The sequence below is a fragment of the Cololabis saira genome, chromosome 13, assembly GCF_033807715.1.
Source record: "Cololabis saira isolate AMF1-May2022 chromosome 13, fColSai1.1, whole genome shotgun sequence".
Taxonomy (NCBI): domain Eukaryota; kingdom Metazoa; phylum Chordata; class Actinopteri; order Beloniformes; family Belonidae; genus Cololabis; species Cololabis saira.
The window spans coordinates 11106748-11122020 of record NC_084599.1 but is presented as its reverse complement, the minus strand read 5'-3'; the positions used below and the strand labels follow the sequence as shown (position 1 = coordinate 11122020).

At 39.0% G+C, this 15273-nt stretch overlaps 1 protein-coding gene across 1 annotated transcript in view; it reads right to left on the bottom strand.

Annotated features, from left to right (window-relative positions):
- ell (elongation factor RNA polymerase II) overlaps positions 1-15273 on the bottom strand; it is a 42125-nt gene continuing 26852 nt past the window's right edge. Inside the window, exons 5-12 of the mRNA XM_061737676.1 lie at positions 13347-13597; positions 11469-11593; positions 8668-8743; positions 6198-6810; positions 5753-5819; positions 2970-3141; positions 2786-2830; positions 1-2701 (exon numbers count right to left, since the gene is read on the bottom strand). Of these exons, the coding sequence (XP_061593660.1) occupies positions 2597-2701; positions 2786-2830; positions 2970-3141; positions 5753-5819; positions 6198-6810; positions 8668-8743; positions 11469-11593; positions 13347-13597 (1454 nt within the window). The 3' untranslated portion in view covers positions 1-2596. The remainder of the gene's footprint in view (positions 2702-2785; positions 2831-2969; positions 3142-5752; positions 5820-6197; positions 6811-8667; positions 8744-11468; positions 11594-13346; positions 13598-15273) is intronic.

Here is a 15273-nt window from a genome sequence, read left to right as displayed (position 1 = left end):
CCCTGATGCGGAAAGATTTCCCATAGTGCTGGATTTTTAAATCATATCAGTTCTGTGAAACAGAAGAAAGGAAAACAAACTAATTCATAATAAGAGAGAACAACAAATGGTTCAGAATTTCCTAAATAAGGGTTTTAAAGAATTTTATTGAAACAAAGATCAGTTTCAGTCCCTTATGGTTTTCAAAAAGCATACTTTGGATTTTAGCGCCGACATTTCATGACTAATCTTTAAAGCCCTCTTTGCTTTTACAGCAGCATGTATATACTTGACAAAGAAGAAAAAAAAAAAACAAAAAAAAAACTATACAACAGGTCATTTTGGCACAATCAGTTCATACAGTGGCACTCCTGTGCTGGCATATCATTACTGAAAGGAAACAAAAACTAACAGTTCTCCCTCTCCACTGGCTCAAAATATCTAAATCCATTCCTAATTGATGTTGACCATAATAGAGATGTAATACAGCGATGTCCAAGTGTTTGCAGAAAATTAAATACACTAATATGGGTGACGCTTCTTTGTTAAAAAGTTTTGGTACTGGGCAAGGTCGTGTTAACTCTTTGCATCTCTCGTCCAGCTCCAGTAGCATTCAGGTCTGTGGGGATGAGTGTTTGAGCTTTGAACTTAATGTAGTGTTACCATAAAATTAACAATACAATTCTGTGAAGCAAAATAGCCTCCTCTGATGTCTCTCAAGTAAGAATAAAAACACTGAGAAACGTCCCACTGAATGGTAAATAACACAAACTGAAGACATTATAACAGGAAGTAGAGAATACTGCACCATTTTCCTTTGCCAACATTTGGTAGAGCATTTTGTGGCATCCTACTCGGTAAGCACTTTGGTATAAATGCTGGTCAAAGCCATGTCTTATTAATTACACAAATTCAGTTGGACTCGGCCTTTGCTTAGATTTTGATACACTCGGACAGTTTTTTCTTTTTTTTTTTTTTTTTTTTTTTTTTTAAATATACAAAGATCGTAACATTCATTTAGCATGCACTCCCACCCCCCACCCCTCCGTAACAGCAAGATCTAGAGGAAAAATAAAAGTGCTGACTTTTCATTTTCACATAATAAGATCAATATAAGAAATGCATTTGCTGACTAAAGCTGACTCGCCCTTTTGCTTGTCAGAGAGAGAGGAGCCAATTCAGGCAATCGGTTTAAGGGTCCGTTCGTCGGTTATGTGTGACATCACATTTGAAAAGGCAAAAACTGGTCCTCCTCGAGGACGACCACCAGGCTTCACTCAGAGGTTTAACAAAGATGGCTTCATCTTAACAGTCATAGCAAATGGTTTAGCGGGTGGGCTGAATAGCAGACAAAAACATAATCTTTTTTTTTTTTTTATAGGCATAGTAAACATTCATTTAACGCATGAGTTACAGGATATTAGATCTGTGGACAAGAGAAAAAGAAGAAAAAAAAAAAAGGCTGAACAGATCCGCCTCCAGTCTACTACTACTACTTCCTCAGATAAGAGGATCCTATTTAGTGATGAAGAGTAACAATGGAAATAAACTGGATTGATAATTGTTTTGCTGCCATAGAGCCACCATGAACTAAACCTGAAAGACAAATCAATTAAGAGCCAACTAAAGTTTTTTTTATTCTTTGTTTTTTTTTTTTTTTATCAAACATAAATGAGGAACACTGCTGAAAGAAGCGCTGCAGCTCATCATGACTGAAAGGAGACCGCTTTCAAAGAAAATCTACAGCCCTACCGTGAAAACCTAACCTCCTCTGTTAAGACATCTCTATATGATTTCCGAAAGCCAAGAGCAAAAATCTGCATATGACTTTGTGCATTTTTCTTGATTTAATCAACAGCAATATCTGCATCTCTTCAGGAGAGAAAAAAAAAAATAATAAAAAAAAATCACCAACAGACTGACAAACTGATGGGAAAGGCAGCTTCTGAATAAAATACTGGCAGACATTCAAGAAGTGTGAACTGAAAACAAGTGACACAGCTTTTAAGTACTATTACCGAGGAGTGTAAAATAGATTATTTCCCCCCAGTTAAGTGTCAAAAATAAATAAGAACAAAGAAACAGGTTCAGTTTCACAACCATTCTATTTGAAAATGTGGAGAAAACTAATGCATCATTCACTCACTTTTTTCTCCTTAAAACTCAAAACAAATTAAATGCATTTAGTGTACAATCTCCGTTTTTCATATCCGTGCCCCCTTCCCTCCAGTTTCAAAAGCAGGAAAGATTAAGTGGAAAATCTCCCAAGAAAGAAGGAAGGTTTCCAAGTGTGGCTCTTTCAGACCTCTGTGCACTATAAGCAGGGTGGGCTGTTCGGGACAAAGCCACATAGAAACTACCTTTCTGGGTGCACTGTAATTACACTGACAGACCTGGCTACAGTAGGAACAGCCCCATCTTTAAAGGAAAAGAAAAGGGGAAAAAAAAAGGAAAAAAACCAACACATCGCACGTCCTGTTTAGCCCCCACTAGAGCCTTCAGCCCTAATGAGGGGAATACTCCCTTCATGGCATTTTTGTTAACAAGCGGAATCCAGAGTTCTCCTTTATCTGCTCGTTTCCAGCGATGAAAGGGAAACAGTGTATAATAACTACTTTTAAAGTTGCTGTTGATCATACTCCGCAATAAGTTTCTTTATATGTGCCAGTTTCTTGTGTAGATATTCACAGCGGTTCTTCTCTTGGCTATAGTTTGGATTAGTCTGCAAGGGAGAAGGCACATCATCATAATCTGACAATCTATTCAGACGTGCAGTCTTCAAAATCAGTTAAAGTTGCAAACTTACCTTTTTTATTTTATGATACTCTTCAAGTATCTGATTGTGGATTGTCTGTTAAGGAAACAGAAGTGTAAGAAGAAGAAAAAAAGAGGATTAAGAAAAAACATCAAAGACCTAATAACAAAAACAGATTTTTGTTCCAGTCTTCTTTCGAACAGAAAAAGTTTTGGGGCTTCCTCCTGGGTATTACCTTGTACTTGTCTGTGCCTTGTGGGAGCTGCTTCAGCTCGTTGTCAAGCACTGTGAACTGACGGGTGATGCACTCTATTCGAGCATGCAGGCCCCGGTACTCACTGTATTCTGCGTTGAAATCATTTTTATACCTTTGACGCTGCTCTGGAGAGCTGATCACAGTGTACTTCCTAGGATTGGAATACAAACATATATTAGGGAACAGAATTCACACATGAAGCATAAAAAGGCAGGGACTTAACAGTAGGGGTGTAACAATATATCGTGCCACGAAATTTCGCGACACAAAAACGTCACGAAACGTGTCGTGGAGGTGACAAAGTGTATCGCGATATTGGGTTATTAATATTGATCTATTGTGTTGACTAGTAACGCGCATCCGACCACGCGTGCCGACTGCGGCTCGACCCGCGGACCAAAATCTTCCTCCGCTCAGAAGAAACTAGTTCCATTTTGCGGCCCTGATCACGGACTTTTAGGGTTTTGAGCTCTGAACTTTTAACGTCTGGTGTAGAGTTAAGCCTTACCTTATTAAATTAAACCTTTTTCGGGTCGGGGAAAACTTCTTCAGAGTTCGAGAGTACTTTACTGTCCGCTCAACAGCGTAGGATTTTAGAACGTCAACACAGCACCTAGTGCCGTACTGTGGCGTATCACTCCGCCCAATCTAAAACAGACCAATCACTACAGATAAACTGACTAGTGTCATTATAGTCCCTGATTTACATCAGAATATAAAGAATATATTTATAAAATAATGAACCCTGAATTACCCAAATAACCTTCTTAACAAAAATAAATCTCCTCTTACACTTATAAGATGAGCATGAATCAATCTTTTTTATGATGTAAAATTGTATGTATTTATTTACTTCTATTTATTTATTTAATTTTAGTTGTTTCTGGAAAAGAAAAAAGTCAAATCATACATGAGAGAAACTATTCAGTTTGTGGCAAAATATTTGTACTTGTATGAAACTAAAGATGCATAATGCAAACCTGACATTTACTTTTAGTTCAGTTTGTGGAAAATGGTTGGCCTGGCTTTCTCTTTAAAACTTAAACAGTTATAAAGCATTACAAACTGTAACAATAGGGCAAATGCACAGCATTGTTTTGTATTTTGTGTCTTTCAAATAAAATACAATTTTTTTTCAAGTCATATGTTCCTCATGCAAGGTTGTTAAAAAAATACTGCTATAATATCGTATCGTTATCGTGACCTCAATATCGTGTATCGTACCGTATCGTGAGATGAGTGTATCGTTACACCCCTGCTTAACAGGGTCAGTGCTATTCTCCAATAGGCGTTTGGAAATGTTCGTTGGCCATTCTTGACCAATATTTTGCCTGAATAACATTAACTGTGGAGAATGCTGATTTAGAGAGCCAAACATGGTCAAGATGCCAAGCGCCGCTCTGGTAAATCCAGAAACATACCAGAACGTGGCAAGTTCACTGTTCTCAATGGAACGTATGCTTACATATCAAAAAGTTCAGCTTATAGAGATCTACATCTCCCCACCCATAGACCCGTTTAGTCTCCAGTGAAAATGTAATGAAATTCATGACAATGAAGGAGCTTCTCTCCAAGGCTGAATTTGTCAAAATTACGAACTCCACATGAGACGAAACATCGTTCTCACTCTGACTTTGCATCAGTGCTGGGACTCTGTAGAGTCCCCTTGGAGATGCACTTTGAGGATGTCCAACTAGCTCTACTGGAAAGCTGCTATCAAAATCACACAGGGTTGTTCTTTAATTTCAAAACTGACAAACTACAAAGGTTATAGTTAGTATCCACTTTCCTCTCATGTTACCCTAAACTAAGGAAATTCTATGGTATTGTGATTTTGTTGATTTGCCAGAAACATTGTAATTTCAACTCCAAGAGCTCGTGACAGTACTTTGCCTTTGCTCAGCCATCTCACACTGAAGTAAAGGAATCAGGAATATTTGAGGTAGGCAATGCTGGTTTTTTGAAGAGGCCCTAGGAAAACATACAATGCCGTATTTTAAATATCTGCACACTCAGAATGTGAAGCAATAAAACTGACAGATGATACTCTGATAGGAGAAGTTAAGGTTAAGCTTTTTCCTTTCCTTTCATGGAGGGCGCTCCATCATTGACAAAGACCAAGCATATGGCTTCACTTCTAGTGTGTTATGCATGTAATGAAACACCTGAGATGTAAGGAATTACATCTTTACTCTGTGTGTGATAAATCTAACATACACCAAAGGTTGAGCATTGTCACCGATATCTTTCAGGGTGCACTCTGAAGAGCTGCATCTATTTCTTCCAGGTTTTTTAAAAGCCTGGCACAGCTCGCCAGCAGCACAGCACATGCCATGACTGCATAAAACTATAACTTCAGTCCTATATTCTCTACCACAATAATTTTCTCAGAAATTGTAACGTACACTGAAACTACAAATATACAAGTCATGTTTCTGTGTCCAAATCTGGCTGACATCTGACTTAGGAAGAGTATAATTTTTGGTGTAAATTGCAGAAATGGGGGAGCTGTGTACCAGCCGCAACTGCAACTGTTGGCTGTGTGGGCAAAAATGAGTAATCACATGTTTTCAGAACACTGGCTTACACCTGTTATTAATTTCTTTACCTCCTGTCTCGTCATGTCTGCACTGGTGCGTCACCAGTCAAGGCATGTTTCAAAATGGGAGAAAAGCTCATCATCAAATTCATTTAAGGGCAATTCAAACTCTTTGCCACCACAGCTTTAGAGAGTCTACTGAGGGCCAACCTTTAATACTTACAATAAATAGTCTGCCACCTCAGGAGATGATGAAGGAATACTGGTATTGTTGCACATTCCGTTCAGATCTGAAACAAGCTCACAATTAGAAAATCTAATGTATCTGAATGTGTTAACTATATGGGATCGCTGAATAAAGCCTGACATGGTTCAAATGGTAACGTCATATGTCTTTTGTATATCACCATTATTATTATTATTATGGATTTTAATATGGGGTCCCTCTAATAATGCTAATTGCGAGCTGAACTCATTGGTTAATAGTCAAGTTAATCAAAACATAAACTCAACAGCAGGGGTCTCACTTTCCTCGGCAAGAAATGCTGGTCACAAGATACATGCCAACACACAGATGACTAGTCCATTAACATATTAAGTGGTACTTATATTGAGAAAATCTCTAATCCAATGCTTTGTGGCTGTGTGTGTATGTGTGTAATGCTCACTTGTGCTTTTAAGTGGAATAATGTTGCCTTTGAAGTTCCCTAGGCTCATCTCACAGGCTCTGTCAGGCTCAGGCACATGCTCCTCACGGTTCTTCTTTGCCTTCTCCTTTTCTCTTGCTTTTTCCTTGTCCTTGCTCCTCTCCTTGTCTTTATGCTTTTTTGATTTCTTTCTGGACTTGTTGTTCAAAGACGAGGAACTCTTGTCCTGTAGGGGCTCCAGGACTGAATGCCCGGGGGATGACATGCTGATGCTAGGAGGTGCAAAGGCGACTGTTGGCGCAGAGAAGAGCGAAGGGGGTTGACTGAGCCTCTCGGATACTGCTATTTCCTGAGAGTCGCAGTCGCGCCCGTTGTGGCTGGAGTCATTGCTGACGTCCGACAGTGCTTCGAAAGGACGAGGGATGTCCAGCACAGGAAGGTGCTGGGAGCTGGATGTGGTGCCTCCTTCGGACACGGACACTGCTGCTCCCGTCTGCGCTCCACCTGCCTCTCCTCTCCCATTGGAAGAGCTGAGTTTGCCATTCACTGTAGTTGTTGCAGCCTTAGCGGCGAGGTGCGATATCCGGGGTTTTTTGTTGGCAAGAGGGTCGATGAAGTCAGCAGCCGGCCGTTTCTGGTAGAAAAACAACAGCAGTTATATTAGCACACGCTAAGACTCGACACAGCAAACACAATAACGGGAGGAAGAGCACATTGTGCTACTGAGAAGACAGATTCTGAGGCACGTTATGGCTGTGCCAACTTTTCACAATCCTAGAGATTACATTACAGACAGACTTTGTTTGACCACACCTACATTTAAATCTTTGCGAGTGGCAGCCCCAAGCATTTAATATGCTCTACCCTAAGATGAGGACTTTTGGTGTGAAACAACAGTCAAAACCAGCAAATACATCTAAATGCAAAGTGAACTTGAATTAATGTTAAAAACAGTCATTAGTTCAACTATTCAATTCAATTCAATTCAATTCAGTTTATTTGGGAAGGGACAGTGTACATTCATATACATTTAGAATTAAAAATGCAAATGCACCCAATTTTAGCTACAGAGCTAGTTTCCATTGGCAGTCCCCCGGCTAAAAATAAACTATTGTACTTCTAATTCTGAAATATGTCTAATTCTGCTACAGAAGGTGGTGATATTCCTTGTTTTAGTTTGTTAGCACTAGACCTTTTTGGTTATTATAATCGCAAACAAAACATCTGACAAATAATTTATATGCTCTTAAATTGATGATTGTTGAAAAAGTAATTTATACATTGTGTGTGCACTGTAGTACTTAAAACATTTTTTTTTTAGATTTGCTTTTGTGGTTCTGGTGGCCTTTATTTTGAAAGTGGCTAGATGGGAAACTTTGGTAGACAGAGGGGGAAAGACAGCAGAAAAGAGCTACGGGGCAGGATTCAAACCTGCACCACCTGCACGAGGGTGATAGCGTCTGTATATGCTGAGCCCGCTCAAGCAACTGAGCTATACGGGGCCCCTGATGTACTTTTTGTTTGGAAAAAAATGAAACACATGCACATTATCCGGGTGTGTGATTCTAACTCGGAATTTCATTTAGTATCGTCTCTGTCCATTGATTTACATTTTAAGAGTACAGAGTTCAGAGTGAGGCTGGATCTGTGGCACTCTACACAACAAGTTGATTTTATTTTTACAGGACTGCTCTGTGATCGTCTTACATGGTAGCTATGTTTATTCAAATGACAAGATGATGAAGGGTGACTAAAAATTAAAGCTGCTGTTACGACTTGTAGATTCAATCAACTTTAAAAACAGGGTCACTGTCCAACTATGGTTTATCCCTCTCTGGTCTAAAGTTGACATGGAGCTATCTAAAAGTGTGTCTAAGGTTATGTTGTCGTGAGTGTGTTGGGGTTACTGTGGGATGGAGCAAACAGATGGCCCATACTGTAAGGGTATAAGGCAAAAACAAGCCATGAGAAGAAGCTATTAATGTAAGTGAGTAGCTTCTCGTCCCTTTAGATAATGGAAGGTGTACACCACGAGGTCATGAAACGCTCCTGACAACCATTAGTAAGCAATACAGGTCAACTGAAACCAGTTACGCAGACATGCACTGCAGGAAAATATCAGAAAACCCTGGTGGAAAAATACTACAAGACTGTAGGAATAATAAGGAAGCCTGCACACACGGACAAACACCATTTACAGACACGACCAGAAGCCGTGCAGATCCTTTTTTCATCATATAGTATCTACTGTTTAGAAGTATTTTCTAAAACTACAATAACTGTTTATTTTTGATTTTTTTAGTTTATTTAGTCTTAATTCAGTCCACATCTTTTGTGAGAATCAGACTGACCCAGTTCCACTTAACAGAAATAAGAGAGAAGTTGCTGCACAGTTCATTTTGTACAACAGCAAAGGCAGTTAGAAGACTGTCAGCCTCGGCGAAGAAGTGAGTGTGAAAGTGAAGGCTGGAAGAGTGAAGGGGAGGCTCACCTGAGATGGAGAACTACCAGCAGACTCTTTCGGGGGACTCTCGGGTGGAGGTGCAGAGCCGCTCTGGGGTTGTTTCCTAGGAGCAGGCGTGCAAGCATAAACAGAAATGATTATTAGAAGTTTGTTACAAAGCATGCATACGATAAAAGCATAGACACTAGCAATGTAAGAAATATTACTTGATCAATTCAACGACTGGTAAGGTTTTATGGTGTTTGTATTATCACCAAAGCAGCAGTGGAGGCCTCAAATAGACCCCACACACTTTGATTCACTTTAAGTGCTTGACCAAACATTTGGCATTCAACCAGTAACAAGATTTATTTGAAAGTTTATATCCTTAACCCATGAAAACGCTGTAATTCAAGAAAAAAAAAATAAGTGGAAAGCTGTGCTGCTGCCATTTCTTCAATGACAAGTAAATCACATGTAAATGACTTAAAAGATAAGTTGCAGCTGCTTTGTGAAGCTGAGTCATGGGTAGCTAATGGCACTTTTCCACTAGTCTTGCCCCAGCCCGGCTCGGCGCGGCTCCACCCGTGTGTTTTTGCACAGCCAGATGAGAAGTTGGGGGGTTGGGGAGCCCGTCTACATCCCTTTTTTAATTTTCTCGACAGCCACCAGGTTTATGAACATCTGCACCTCAGAGTTGGATCACCAAACAGACGTTTGTGCTGTATAATAAAATCGCCGCGAGTCGCCTCGCGCTGACTCCCGCTTCCTGATTCAAACGTTTGACGGCCCCGCCCCCGACCAATCAGTGGCCTGTAGTTTGATGACGGCCCCGCTCCCCGACCAATCGGTGGCGAGGAGGGTGGTGACCTCAGAAATAGTCCCGGCTCAGCCCTCATAGAACCTCGCTAGAATGGTTACAGAAATAGTATCTGCTTGGAGCGGCTCTACCCGTCTCAGCCCTAGTGCGAAAGGGCAAAACGGGGCCGTGGCGGGTAGAACCGAGGTGAAGCGGGACTAGTGCAAAAGGGGCATATGACGGCAATGAAGAGGGGAAGTATTTAATAGAGCAGCATTGTGTCATAGATAGATAAGGCAGTTCAATTACTTCATTTGCAATGTTTCAAAAAAAATAATTTAAATATAAATAACTATTTGTAATTTCAGACAGTGTTGCACATTCATTTAATAGCTTAATTGTGACAGTTTGTCAAATACAGGTGAGACAATGGGACGGCACTGCAGTAACAAAGAAAGCGAGAGCGAGAGAATGTGGGACTGCATTCAGCTTGAAATTGGATGTCTTTAGCCAGTTTACCTATGAGATTATGTAAACACTGACTGCATTATTGTTCACAGGAACAGGGAATGCACAACTCATCTCCCACCACCCCCTCAAGTAACTCAAGAGACTGTCACATATACACAGAGTTGAGGATGCTCATCTGTAGTCTCGTTCAGCTAACCACTACACTACCATGTATGAATAGAGGCCTCATTATGTAACAAATTAATCTGCCGTACAAGAGCAGCTAGACAAAGATCTGTGCCAATAAACAAATGGGCAGTCAAGACAAAGTGTCTTAGATTCATTTTACCTTTGATGAGTTTTAATTTATGCCTTACAGATAAAACAATGGTTGAGAAGTAATTGCCGAAGCTGCTTACTTAAACAGTGCAAAATCTGATAAAGAGGCAACCCATACACACAAATGGACCATAACAAACAAAAAATATATTTTGGGATGAAAATGTAAAAGATACATTTTATATCGAGATAACACTGCTTCAACTGTTGACAATATTTGCAGGGGGACAATAGGGCAGAAAATAAGTCTTGTTAATGCCACAGCCTGTCAAATAAGGTTGTGCGTGTGTGTTTATGGTGTGGACAGTCAGACAGGCAGTAGCTACAAGTCAGATGGGAAGTAGACTGATATGGCTGAACCTGGGACGAGTGCCACCTCACACACAGATCAGCATGTGCTGGAACACCGTTGCATCATGTGCGTTCCAGTCATGTTGCTCTGTTGCTCCTGCGTGACTGACTGCATTAGCTCAAAACTCTGGAGGAACCAGGGAGGGGGAGGTGGTATTAGGTGGGAGGCTTTGGTTGTTAGTCACAAACAGAGCTCAAAGTACAGTTAGAAAAGATACAAATAAAAGGTGTGTGTACATATATACTCATTTAGAAACAAAGTACAAGCATCTATAACAAGAAAACTATAAATCCATGTAAAATTTAACAGTTCTTTAATAAATAAATACTGGCTTGTAAAACCAACTCAATTGACGATACTACTAGAAAGCACATTTGGCTTATGTCATTTAGTGAAGGCCCTTTTTGTGTCAAGCAAGTAGGGAAAAAAAAATACATACTACACATGCCTTTTAGAGAGAGGGGAAAAAAACAGTACGATGTACTGTAGACCCAAAAACATGTTTATAAAAAGTGCCAATAAACACTGGACATTTCAGCTGCATTACGCAATATATTTTGCAAGACCTTTACAGTGCATTACATAAAACAACTCTTCTGGTCAGTCAATGTTATTGTAACAACTGCCTTTAGAGTTAAGAATTCCATTTATGATTGTGAAGTTAAGTCTGTTATATAAAGAGAAACTACAGCATGTAGTGAACATTGCACACTGATCTAAATATAGCTCCTACAGAGCTTGCCTTTCCGTAGTGCTCCAGATTCTGAGAAACTTTTTTTTCCCCTTTCCAGTGGGAAAAGGGATGGCAGCTCAAGCAGACAATGCTTGAAATTCAGCAGGAGAAACATTTGAGGAGGGATACATACATTTGTCTCCTGTACACACACATGCACACTTTGTCCGACATACCTGCAAAGAATTCTCTTGACAAGCTGCTGGTCTCCCTCTGTGTACCCTGGCCAATCCTTCTGGATGTCCTTATATATAAAGTCCTTCAATATGAAGGTGTTTTCCCTCCCAGACAGGTTAGCAACCTAGAAAAGGAAAATGAACCATGGGGGAGTCAATAACCGTAATATCCAGACTATTAAGCGCACCCGAATATAAGCCGCACCCACTAAATCTAAAAAGAAAAACAGCTTATGTACATATAAGTGACACTTGTTTATAAGCCGCAGGTGTCGGCGACGCTAAATGTATTGGCTGCATCGTTGTTAAAGCCACATGGCTCGAAGCATGTAAAAAAAAAAGTAACAGCTTATATTAGTCTGGAAAGTACACCAACTAATGTCTATCAGATAGTTTGATGGCTAAATGAACCATTTCATATGCATTTAGGTCCACACATATTAATGGACAATGACATATGATTTAAATGAATTTTGGGGAAAATAAATAAATGAAAATCAACCAAAATGTAATCCAAGTACCTTCATTTTCAGGGAACAAAGTGACATAATGGCAGATATAACCACATTTTTTTTTTAAATAGTTGGGTATAATCGTTTGCAGTCAGTGAATCAACTCTGGCACCCATGTATGTCGCAAAGTTTGCCACCTGGAGATGCTTTCAGTTTTGTCTTAAGTACATGAAAAGCTTGCTTTAATCGAGCCGTACTCAGAAAAACCAACTTGGCCAGAGAAGCAGACTATTTATTTTCTTTCTCTTATAAAAAAGTCTTTAGCTTTTCTGTTTTAAAGATTATTTATCACCTTTTAATTTATATTGCCCTGTAGAGGCTTGTTTTCAAATTTATTGTAGCCTACACTTTAAAATGATAACCTGCTACTGATTATTCTGATTCTAATGATCTATCTATTAAGTGTCATCCTGTCAGCTTTGTAGCATTTGGCAGAGCAGGCTGATACACCTCAGAACTCATCTGGGTACTTCTTTGAGCAATCACATAAACACCAATGAGTTTATCCAGGTGACAGGCCTATGCCACAGCACAACCCCCACCAATTTTGACACATGATGCGGCATACTTTGGATCCTGAGCTGTTCCCTTCCTTAAGATCATTATAATACAAGTTTATCTTTGTTTTATTTGACCATTTAATCTGATTCCCGAACACAGGAGGCTATTTTTTAAAGATGTTTGATTTTGTGCAAAGTTTAATCTGGCTTTCCTTTTCTGTTCTTGAATTTTCTCCCCCCTTTTTCCACCTTGATATAATTACATTTCTTTTCCATGTACTTACATTCATGAATGTGTCTCGTGATTGTAAATATTGAGAATGATATGGCAACCTTTGCCAGATTATTCTCGACTTCTGTTAATATTGTGAATAGTTTTGTCTTAACCAAAGAAAGGATTCTGAAATCATCCACTTAAGGCATTTTCTTCTTGTTCAGATCTATATTTGTTTTTTAGCGTATTGATGGCTTCCTTCACTTGCATTTATATCTCCTTGAGCTTCATATTAGTATCTCTAATCAAACACATTTGTCTAGAAGTAATGAAGGAAGAAACTGCACCGGGCCAATTAATATCTCTTCAGTCAACTCACCAAATATTTTTGAATTCAGAAAAAAGAAATACTTTTTTAAAAACGGCTATCATTTTTAAATGATAAATGTCCTATTTTTCTTAAAACTCTTAAAATAAAGCTGAAAGTCCACATTTTGATCACATATCATGGGGATTGGTTCATTTCAAATCTATTGTGGTCATGTAAAAATCATAAAACCTCTGACTGTTCAAATATTTTGAACAGAACTGCAGCAGAGCAGCGAAATAAATATACCCGTGGTGATAAAATGTCTGGATATGAGTGAGTGACCTGTTGCAGGTGGCTGTCGAGGGAGTCTTTTTCCAACAGCGAGAGGCCATCCTTCTGTAACCTCAGGATCAGCTCAGGCTTTTTGTAAGGCTTGAGGGCCAACAGGTGTATGAGGCGCTCACGAAGAGGTCGATGCGGACTTGTGCCTTTCTTTAGTGTACTGCTAGAGATGAGGACAGGCCGTGACGTCCTCCGTGAAGGGGCAACATCAGAGAGGGCAGGTGCCGGTTTCCGGATCTGAACTTTTTTAACTGAGGGAGTGATGTGGAGACACAAGGGGAGTGTGAATTTACACAGACTTGGAGTAAATTACATTTTAAAATAAAATACTATTTAAAATATTCCAGAATAATTACATTTTCTATAAGACATTATTCTCTTTTCTCTTCTGTAGTTGATGTGCAATTCTTAAATATTCTATGTTCAATACTGTATATCAAACTTTACTATCTTCTTGATGTATAAACAACCAAATCTGTAGAGGGTGCTCCAGAAAATGTAAATCTCTAATAAAGTTACTTTAGAACCCATTTAGAAGTAATCAGATTTTTCCATTTGTTATCATCTCAGTATGCATAGACTTTAGGGAACCACTAAGCTTTACTAGTATATGACTTATAGACATGTTGACTGTAATTTTCCTCTTCACAAATTCTCAAATTCTTTTACAGAATATATTTTGTTCTGTCAATATATTTCAGTCAGACACATTTCCATTACACTTTTGCGCAAAAAGAAAATCAAAACTCTGAATAAATGATAAAGGCGCTGCATGGGGTCAGTGTTTCCATTGTACTGCGAGACTTCTCTTCAAAACACTGAAAATGGAAGATGCACAAAATCTCATCTTTAGTCTTTGACAAATTACTACAATTGCTGCTACCGCCGTTTAGTTAGATGATGAAGGCAGCGTAGTGATGTAGCACAACTACACTGTATTAATGAGGCCGAAAACAGCTGGAAACTAGATTTTGTTTTCTTTAAAACTGATCGACTGAGTCACATCCAGCACTGCCAGAGATGTGGAAATGTGCAAAAAGCGTTTCCATTACACTTCTGCGATTAACTGGACTATTAAATTGCCTGAAAAACCACCTCCTGAAAACATAAAAGGTTTTTTTGATATTTGGGAGTTTTTTTTTTTTGATTAGAGCCAGTTCCATCACAGGTTTTCTTCAATATTTGGGTTTTGCGCAAATCTAGGGGTAATGGAAAATCTCATTTGACTAAGTCAAGTGAGATCATTCACTCACAAATTAAATATCATGAAATATCATGACGATTAAATCACTGCTTCCAAAAACATACTGAATTTTATCTTTATTTTTTTTCTCCAATTAGTGCTAAAACTGTTGATTTAAAATCGAGGTTGAAAACCTTATTATTTACTGCTGCATCTCAGTAATCAACCACAATGCACGACAACCATCGTTTCTTGGATCTGATTTGTTTTATTCTTTTTAACCTGTCCATATTTAATCGTGCTTTAAAACTCTTCCTTTTTAATCCATTTTTAAAAATGTTATGTAAATCACTTTCAATTGTCTTGTACATGGTTAGTCCTTAACAAATAAAATTGCTTTACGGTAATAGTTTTACATTGGCTTTCCCCCCTTTTTTTTTGTAAGCATTGAGGCAGACTTCTGTGCTCCTCCAGTTTAACTGTACCATAACCTGTTTTATATAACAAATCGATACCAATTCAAAAAGTCGGGAAGTTTGTAGTTTCTGTTCTGTCTGGGGAGATTCCGAAATGTTTTCCTGTGTGTGTTTAAATTACATTCATCAGATAAGGGACAGAGCATATTTGTGTGTTTGTCTTGCATACACATTGTTTAAAGTACCAGTAAGGAATCAACCACTCAATAAATTCCTTAATATACAGAGGCCCCCCTGATAGTGTACTGGCCCCCTGCCATTCAGCTCA